The 10,000-nt window shown below is 43.3% G+C and overlaps 2 protein-coding genes across 2 annotated transcripts in view; one reads left to right on the forward strand and one right to left on the reverse strand.

Moving 5' to 3' along the window:
- The window catches only part of LOC113803279 (probable serine/threonine-protein kinase cdc7), a 1,488-nt gene extending 538 nt beyond the window's left edge, over positions 1-950 (reverse strand). Inside the window, exon 1 of the mRNA XM_027354023.2 lies at positions 459-950. Coding sequence (XP_027209824.2) covers positions 459-925 — 467 coding nt within the window. The 5' untranslated portion in view covers positions 926-950. The remainder of the gene's footprint in view (positions 1-458) is intronic.
- A 2,707-nt stretch (positions 951-3,657) lies between these two features.
- LOC138866163 (myosin-G heavy chain-like) lies at positions 3,658-4,673 on the forward strand. The gene has a single exon (XM_070138091.1). It carries the CDS (start codon positions 3,663-3,665, stop codon positions 4,671-4,673), a length of 1,011 nt encoding a protein of 336 aa, XP_069994192.1. The 5' UTR covers positions 3,658-3,662.
- The last annotated feature ends 5,327 nt before the right edge of the window (positions 4,674-10,000 follow it).

The following is a 10,000-nucleotide window of genomic DNA, read 5'->3' on the forward strand; positions in this document are numbered from 1 at the left end:
AGAGAGAGAGAGAGAGAGAGAGAAAGAATGAGAGAGAGAGAGAGAGAGGGAGAGAGAGAGAGAGAGAGAGAGAGAGATTGAGAGAGAGTGAGAGTTAGAAAGAGAGACAGAAACAGAGACAAAGAGCAAGAGATAAGAGAGAGAGAGAGAGAGAGAGAGAGAGAGAGAGAGAGAGAGAGAGAGAGAGAGAGAGAGAGAGAGAGAGAGAGAGAGAGAGAGAGAGAGAGAGAGAGGTAGAGGGAGAGTTAGAAAGAGAGACAGAGAGACAGAAACAGAGACAAAGAGCAAGAGATAAGATAAGAATTAAGCAAAAAAACAAACAAACAAAAACACGATTCCCACCACCCCCACCCATCCCCAAAACCCACACAACCACCAAAAGCCAAGCCACACCCACGACCCCCGCTTCCCCTCAGCCTCGTGGGCGTGGGCGTAGACGAGCTCAGACGCCCACTCACCTCCGCCTGCGACCCGGGATGGGCGGGATGATGACGGTGATGCTGTTGGACGAGTCGGAGTTGGAGGCGAGCGAGTCCGTGTTCACGTGGATGTTGTTCTGCGAGTTGTCGTTGTTGTTGTTGTTGTTGTTGTTGACGTTGTTGATGGCGTTCACCACCCCGTTGAACGTGAGGAGGAGGAACGTCAGGAAGTTGAACGTGTTGAACCCAAAGGCGCCCGTTCCCCCGGAGCACGAGCGGGGCTGTCGTTCGTGGGCGTGGGCGTGGGCGTGCTTATCCCCGTTCATGGAAGCGAGGGCGTTCGCGGCAGCCTCGTCTAGCTCGGCCTCGAAGCGGGCGAGCATCTCGGGCGTCCAGGAGGATGAGGAAGAGGAGGAGAAGGGAGTCGAGATCGAGGACGAGAGGACGGAGGAAGGACAGAGAAAGAGGAGATAAAGCAAGAGAAGGAGGAGAGGAAACAGGGCCATTTTCGGGCAGGACGGCGGGCCATGTCTCACCTCAGTCGGGAGTGTGGCCACCCGCACCCCTCGCGCTGACATTTAAGGGCTGACGGTGTTTGCCTGACGCCCACACCGCCGCTACTGGCCAAACATCGGCGCCCAGAAGCAGCTGACGAGACGCACGATCTCATTCTTCTGTTTGATCTCGAAGCCGTTATATTTAAGGGTCTTTAAGGAGGTATACAGACGAAGGATGACTTTGAATCTTCTCCGTTGGCTGATTAAATTTATTTTTGTTATTGTTTGCATCAGTTATTTTTGTTATTTTTGCATCAGTTATTTTTATTGTTTATTATTCAGTCCTTTTTATTTCTATCTTTACTTATCTTTAATTGTTATCCTTATCATTTTTGTTAGGTACTGTTATCTCAGCTTTTACATATAAAGACATGATTGAGGAAGATTATAATAATTCTCTAAAAAGATACGTGGAAGAAGGAACTCAAAATGACATGCTTTTATACTTTTATTTCTTTTTATATGATGATAATGATAAAGCAAAAGAGTATTTCAAAGGAAGACGAAATGACAACAGTCAAGAACTTATCTTTTATTCACAGTGTTACTCTCAACATTATAAAAAACATTCTATTCTACTTTAAAGTAAGGTTCAACAAGTAAAGTCTAAACAGACATATCTAGACTTTGCAAAAACGGGCAGACTTCCCATTTACTTCGCAGAAATATAGACACAGTTCTGGTTGGCTAATCTCAATTACTAACTAATATAACTGTAATTGTGCCAGCTAATATCATGCAATTAACCCGGATTTCAAAACACCAACTAAAAAAACTTCGTCACAATGCTTACATTACTGTCATAAAGCTAACCTAATTATCATGAGGCTAACATTATCATCATAACACAAACAAAATTATCTTGGCATTAGCATATAACAGTACTAAGATAACTGTCATAATGGTAACATAATCATTAAATTATAATGCTAACATAACCATCACAATACTAACATATAGCCATCATAAGAGCACAATATAAATATTCTCATACACATTATATTTACAAAATGCACGTACACCCCCCCACACACACACACACTCACACACCGACCAACACCCACACCCAAAACAAAAACAAACAAAAAAAAACACCTGACGACCACCAAGCGCACATTCCCGCTAGAGTGAGAATAAGTGTAACAAAAGTGCTGCGAGCTGTCACTCTCCCGTCAAAAAACGTAACGGTATGTATCTGTGGGTTATTATTTCGCTGCGTTGGGGCCGTGAATCGGTTGCTGGGCGTGTCGTGTAGGCTTCGATGCTCCTGGTGGTGTATCGACGCCCATTTTATCGATGCGTAATTGTTTGTGGTTGTTGGAATTGAATGAGCTTATAGAAATAGTTAAGCGAGATGGAGAGATAGATTGATAGATGTCAGAGGAATAATTTAAGGATAACTATACGGGAAGATGATAGATATATAGATAGACAAGTGTACATATAGGTAGATTAAATGTCAGACTTTTTGACCAGTAGATTGGTCGATAAAAAAGATACACTGACAGACGGACAGACATGAATTAATAAGCAGGTGCATAGATGAATGAATGGATACAAAGATCCAAGAATCCTCAAGATATATATCGATACCAGGAGTAAATTTAGCGCCTATTTACGATTTCTTCCTCCCCTTTCCTCTCCACTCGTCCCTCCCCTCCTCCCACCCCTTCTCTCTCCCTTCCCCCCACCTAACCTCTCTCCCTCCCCCCACCCCTCCTCCCCTCCCCCCCGCCCTATTTTCCCACGCACCGTTACCACCGCTCCGAGGCGTGACGGAGATCCACGCGCGACCAACTCCCTTGCGTCACTGATCATATCGCTCAGAACGCGTCGCTTAAATCCAAGATCCACGAATCGGGTTATGCTCCTCTGGGCCCGTCTCCTTACGGCCGTCTTGCGCTTAAGTTTTAGTTACATTACGATTCTTTATTTATCATTAATTTATTTGTTTATCTATGTTTATATTATTTCATATCTTTTACGATTATTTTACGATATTTTGGGGGGGTTTGCTGCGTCGAAGCTGACTGAAGAGAGGTCTTAATTATGTGGTTTTGTACATATGAAGGTGCTAGAAATCTTATGTACTGAAGAGAGCCAATTATATACACGGAAGCTAAAATAAGATTTTTTTATGGTATAACTGAGGAGCGATATTAAGCAAGCAAGCAAGGAAATATCTTATAGCCGAAACCAGGTCAGAAGAGCCAAAATTCCCTAGCTTTAGGCTCGTTCAGGCCTCTACAACTTCCTAGACGAACGGTATTATTACAACCTTTTAAATGCCTCTGTCACGGTGAGGTGGTCATCCGCAAGTCGCCCCTCTCTGCGTGGGTTTATTTTCCCGTTGTTTAGCACCGAGGTCGTCCGTCTGCTCGTTCCCGTTGTGATGCCGTTGTTGGGGTGTTGGCGTGTAGCGGCGGGTCACGTGATCCGTGCGGGGTTCTTGGTCACTGGCTTAGCAGGACGCGCGCGGGTTGGCTTCTGTACAGTGCTCGTGTCCCAAGTCTGACTGAGGGTTTGTACTGATTTTGGTTCACTCGGGTTTCTTTGGGGGTTGGAGGGAAGTCGTGAATGGTTTGTAGTACTTGGTTTGTCAGTTTGATTTGTTCATGAAGAGTTCAGCGGAAAGAAAGGGGTAAGATAATTGATTTTTTAAAAATTTGTTGACAGGGTGTACTCCATGGAGCTGGTAAGGAGGAATCCAGCGGCGGCGGTACTCGTGGTACTCGTCGCAGGGGCGGAAGCAGCGCCTCGCATCGCCTTCACAAACCACTCTCAAACCCTCTCGGAACAAGACGTCACGGGCGCTTTGGAGAGTCAGGGTGGCAGAGCATTTGCGTTGGGAAAATTACCCATTTCTTCCCCTCCTTGGCTGTCACTTGAGGAGACTTCGGGTCCTTTCCCTGGAAGGAGGAGGGACGTCCTGCGACGGAGACCAAGGAGCAGCAAGTGCCCCTCGACCTCGCCGGATCCTGCGAGTTCTATCTTCAACTTCCTCAGCGGCACCGTCCTGCTCACCAACCTGGCGGTCAACATGATCATCAGCATCAACACCAACAACAACAACAATAACAATAACAACAACAACAATAACAACAACGACAACAACTTGAACAGCAATTCCATCACGGTCGAAACGTCCAACATGAACATGAACTCCGCGAGCGTTCGACGTCGAGCTCTTCCACACGGCTCGAGGTCCAGCAGGTCGATCTTGGGAAAGGGCGTCGAGTGCGTGTGTCCGAACATCGCAGGTCACAACGCATCGACAGGACGAGCCATTTCGGTTGAAGACACCGGACACGGCTGGAAACCACGCCAGGAGAGCACCGACGCGGCTCCAGCGTTCGAAACCAAACGAAACCAACAACTCGAATCCGAAGCCGCATCGAACACCTCGCGCCTGTCGGATCCGGGATTGGCGGATCTTCCTTCAATCTCCGCCGCCCTAATCAACCGAGAGACGATGGCCTGTCTATCCTGGATCATCTGCAAACGACTCACTCTCAAGCGCCATTCTTCCGTAGCTGACTGGGTCGGCGAAAACCTGGCCATTTCCATCGTCGAAGTGGAGGTCTTCCCTACGCTGACGAAGGGCCAGCAGGTGCTCCTCCGTCGGGCTATCGTGAAGGGCAGGTACGCCGCTTCTTGTGATGTTCTCGGCAAAGACTGTGTTTTGTTCAGTCACTAATAAAAGGGAATTAGGAAATGTTTTCCTTTTTAGTAACCTTCTTGATAAAAAATAATTCATATCTAGATATGGTTGAGAGAGAGTGAGAGAGGAGAAGAACAGAAAGAGAGAGAGTGAAAGAGAGGAGAAGAACAGAAAGAGAGAGAGAGGAGAAGAACAGAAAGAGAGAGAGAGAGAAGATAGAGGAGTAGAACAGAAAGAGAGAGAAGAACAGAAAGAGAGAGAGAGAAAGGGAGATACATAGATAAATGTATGTATGTATAACCGTATGTTTGTTATTGATATAATTTAGTTTTTTCTTGGATTATTATCATTTTGTTATCATCATTATTTTTATCATGAAGGATATCATAAGTAGTTATCATTATTGTCATTTGTTATTATTATTATCATTATCGTCATCTCTATTGTTATCGTCATTAGTATTATTATCATTTAAATCATTATTGTTTCTATATCATTATCAGTACTATTGTTATTCTTATCATTATTATTAATATCTTTATTGTTGTCATAATAATCATCATTATAACTGTTATCAAAATTGTCATTATTATTATCAATTACCAGCATTATCATTATTAGTGTTGTTATTGTTGTTATTATCATTATCATTATTATTATTGTTGTTGTTATTATCATTATTATGATTTTATTATTATTATTATCATAATAGTACTATTATTATTATCGTCATCTTTATTATTACCATTATCATTATCATTATTATTACCCTTATTATCATAATCATTACTGTTATTGTTATTCGTCATATTGTTAATACTATTATCATTTCGATTATCATTACTATCATCATTGTTGTTTTCATTAGGATCATCATCATCATCATTATCATTACTATCAAATTTGATAATATTAACTTTATCATTATTGTTATTGAAATGATTACTGTTTGATTAAAGATGGTCATATAAATTAATATGAACATGGCCATTCTTGCTGTTATTATCACCATTATTATTATTCTCACTATCATTATTTTAGGCATTGCCATCATGGTTATTACAATTACCAGTAGTATTTATCATTCATGAAATCTTAAGTATTCAATTAATTTTTGTAATTATTATTTCATTAGGGATGATAAAGGTGCAAATTATTTTCAGATATTAAGAATATGTATTGGAAGGGAAGGTAAACATCACTTAAGTATAAAGAAATGTCATTGTTTATTCATATGACAAAGTTGAGTTGGATGATATACAAAAAAAAAAAAAAAAAAAAGCTGAGAGTACATAAGATTATTTTCATCTCACTTTTTCTTGGGTTAGAGTCATCTCAAAAATTTCGAGAGTGATTTGAAGATCGAGTCCAATTTTCTTCTCTTTTTCTTACAATGGCATCTCTGACGAGGTGTCCTGCTCGAGGGTGAGGTTTTGGAGGACGACCTTCGGGAAGACAAGGGTGATATATCCTTTGAATGAGATTCTACCGTCGATATTGATGTCCCGTTGACGTCTTGAGGTCGAGCGAAAAGGTCATCTCGTTTGGCTGTTCCTTGAGGAGGAGGTGCATCTCGAGGAACATCTTTCGAGGAGGACCTATCGAACTCCGCAGCGTTTTGGACGTCGATGCCTCTCCCTGCCATGTTGTCATTCATATTCTCCGTCATGACCATGTTCATGTTCTCGTTGCGGTTGTTGTTGTTGTTATTATTGTCGTTGTTATTGTTGTTGTTGTTATTGTTGTTGCTGTTGATGACAATGTTGATGATGAGTTCGACCGTGAGAATGATGGAGCTCATGACAGCCAGGACGTTGACACCGGAGCCCGGGGAGGTGCACTTGCTCGACCTCCCTTCTAGACGTCCCTCTTCCTTACGCCCTTTTCTTCTCCCTCCCTCGTCCTGCTCTCCTTCCGTCCTTCCAGTTTTTCTTTTCTCGTTCTCCTCTTCCTTAGACCCTCTTTTTCCCCTTCTCTCGTTCGCTTCTCCCTTCGTTCGTCTTCTCCTTTTCTCGTCCTCCTCTCCTTTCGTCCTTCCACTTAACCTTTCCTTGTTTTCCTCTCCCCCAGTCCCTCTTCTTTCCCTTCTCTTGTTCGCTTTTCCTTTCCTCCTACCTCTTCCCCTTCTCTCACCCCCTTTTTCCATCGTCCTTCTCTTTCTCTTATACCCTTCTTCCTTCGTCCATCTTCCTTTCCTTCTGTCGTTGTCGCTTTCCTTATCCCTTCTTCTCCTTCTGTCTTCCTCGTCTTCCACCTCAATGTTTTGTCCTTGCAACCTTCCCGTTTCTTCTTGTATGTTCGCATGTGACCCGCTGTATTGTAGTGAAGGAGGAAGTCCCCTTGCAACTTCGAGGGCGCCGAAGTCCCCGTTCAGGAAGGAGGACGGGGCGAGGGCGTTGGTCGTAGGAACTAGAGCGCCGTGGAGAACCAAGGACATGATGGGGGCAGAGAGGAACACGATGTCTAAATAATATTCTCAATAAATCTAATTCTCTTGACAAGGACTTTCCTATTGGTTGTTCCCCGATGGTGCTTTGGACAGCATAACTTACAGTAAGACTCTTCCTGACACGATCTTGTGGTGGGAAGCTCCGGTGATAATCTTTTTGTCGTATTGGGAAGACAAGTGTCACTCGAGGTTCCTAAGCCATGTTCGAAAAGCCTCAGACGACGCTGCCTGTTCTCTCTCGCACCTCACGCCACAACAACATTTCTCAGACTGTGTTCTGCTCATTCTAGTGGAGACGTGATTCAGCGTTTTTACGCTTGTCATCGTTTTTTCTGCAATGTCGACTCTATTGCACGGTGGCATTAAGTAACATTTGCTTTGCACTTACCGAAGCACGGGCTATATATTGACCCAGTGACCGAGTGGGATGAACTACGCGTCCTTATGAGAATGTTCAATCAAATAAACCAAAATAATTCCTGTAATAAAGGATCTTACGTTGATTTATAGGCTCGTTAAGATGCATTCCGGAACGTAATTCAAGCAGCTCTTCCCGCTCACGCTCTCGGCCTCATGATTTACGAGTTTGAGAAACCTTCGAGAGTAAAGCCCAGCGAACCTCGAGGAGAAGCGACCCAGAGGCGACCCTCCAGCGTCCTCCTCGAGTCCTCCGTGCCCTCCGACGAGCCCCAAGGAACACGTTAAGAGGTCATGACACGAGGACCTTCGCGAGACTCGAGGCTGTGTCCGCGGGAGGTCGCAGGGACACCGGGGCTCCTGCAGGGATCTCCGACGACGCTGAAGGAACCCCTGGAGGAGGACCGGCAGGCTCCGACGTCCCGCGCTGTTGCTGTTGGAGTTGGTCTGCATCGTCGCCATCACCATGTTCATGTTCAGGTTGTTATTATTGTTATTGTTATTATTATTGTTGTTGTTATCGTTGTTATTATTGCTATTGACGTTGTTGACGACGTTGATCATGAGCTGGACCGTCATGATGACCGAACTCATGAGGGCAAAGACGTTGACGCCGCCTCCCGTCTGGGCGCAGCGAGGACCCCTCCGAAGCGCTTCCTCGGCCGCCGCCCACGTCGTGACCTCCTCCTCCTCCCTCGCATCCTTCGTCCATCTGCCTGGGGCGTCGTCATCGAAGGACGTCACTCTCGGGGGAAGCCCTTCGCGGCGAGGAAGGGACGTGAAGACGGAGGGAGAAGCGTCGATGAGGTTTTTGATCTGAGCGCCGACCATTCTCCCGTCGCCAGGAGGGAAGTCTTACCTAGAAAGAAGAATAAAATGTTACATATTTCTTAAAAAGTTTTTTTTTTTTTTTTTTTTTTTTTTTTTTTTTTTTTGAAGTTTGACAGCTGAGTATTTCTGTTAAGTGCTTATTTATATAAATTTGATCTATTTGTCTTCGCCTCTTCGATTTTTTTTACATCCACCTTCCTTTCTCTCTGTCTCCCTCGCTCTTCCTGTCTTTTTACCTCTATTATTGCACATTTTCTCTGTTATCATTCTTCTGCATGTCTGTCAGCTTCGATCATCTCTCTAGCTTTCCATCCAACTTTTTATTTATCCGGCTACTCATCTATTTGCCTATCACACACATACACATACATGTGTGTGTGTGTGTGTGTGTGTGTGGATCTATACGTAGGTATATATCAATATACTCGTACTATGTACTCGCATGTAAGAATATATGTACTTATGTATCTTTCAAAAATTTGAGACACGGGTGATATTAATGAATTATAGCAAGAGAGAAGCGCAATGCATCAAAACTAAATAAATCCCTTCCCACAATACCTCTTTTAAATTCATAAGTAATAATTTCATCTGACAGAAAAGAAAAAAAATATATATTCACGTGGTAGATATTTCTGATTATGAAATTCCTACTTTCTTAAGTGTAAATGGATTTCGCTTTATTAAACTGGGGATAAAGGGCTTAGGGAAATACCTGAACAAAATGAAAATAAATATATGAAGTTTTCTTTTCCATGAAACCACGTACGCACACACAGACACAAATCGCATAATATTCCCCTTTCACATGAATACTTCACATACTCAGAAAAGATTCACAGCAGATGACTCAGTAAAGACTCACAGCAAAATGACTCATCTAAGACAGTAGAGTTATTCAACAAAGACTCGAACTCATGACTCAGCAAAGACTCACGATGGATGATTCAGTAAAAACTCACAGCAAAATGACTCAACGAAGACTCGCAACAGATGACTAGGCAATAACTCACAAAAAATAACACGACACTGCCTCCCACCAAATGACCCAGAACAATGACAGCAATAACTCACAGCAAAGACTCCCAACAGATGACTCGCCAAAGACTCACAGCAAATGACACAGCAATAACTCACACCAACATAACTCGGCAGGAACTCACAGTAAAAAAAAAAACACGGCAAAATAACTAGAGAAAGACACAAAAGATGACAGCAATAACTCACAGAAAAATAACACGACACTGCCTCCCACCAAATGACCCAGCACAATGACTTAGCAATAACTCACAGCAAAAAGACGCCTAACAGGTGACTCAGCAAAGACTCACAAAAGATGACTCGGCAATAATTCACAACAATATAACACAACACTGACTGACTCCCACCAAATGACCCAGCACAATGACTAAGCAACAACTCACACCCAAAAAAAAAAAAAAAAATCCCAACAGATGACTCACCAAACTCCCAGCAAATGACACAGCAATAACTCACACCAAAATAACTCGCCAGGGACTCACAGTAAAAAAAAAAAAAAAAAAAAAAAAAAAAAACACGGCAAAATAACTAGGGACTCACAAAAGATGACTCGGCAATAACTCACAACAAAATAACACGACACTGACTGACTCCCACCAAATGACCCAGCACAATGACAAAGCAA

This window comes from Penaeus vannamei, chromosome 24 (genome assembly GCF_042767895.1).
Source record: "Penaeus vannamei isolate JL-2024 chromosome 24, ASM4276789v1, whole genome shotgun sequence".
Classification (NCBI taxonomy): Eukaryota; Metazoa; Arthropoda; class Malacostraca; order Decapoda; family Penaeidae; genus Penaeus; species Penaeus vannamei.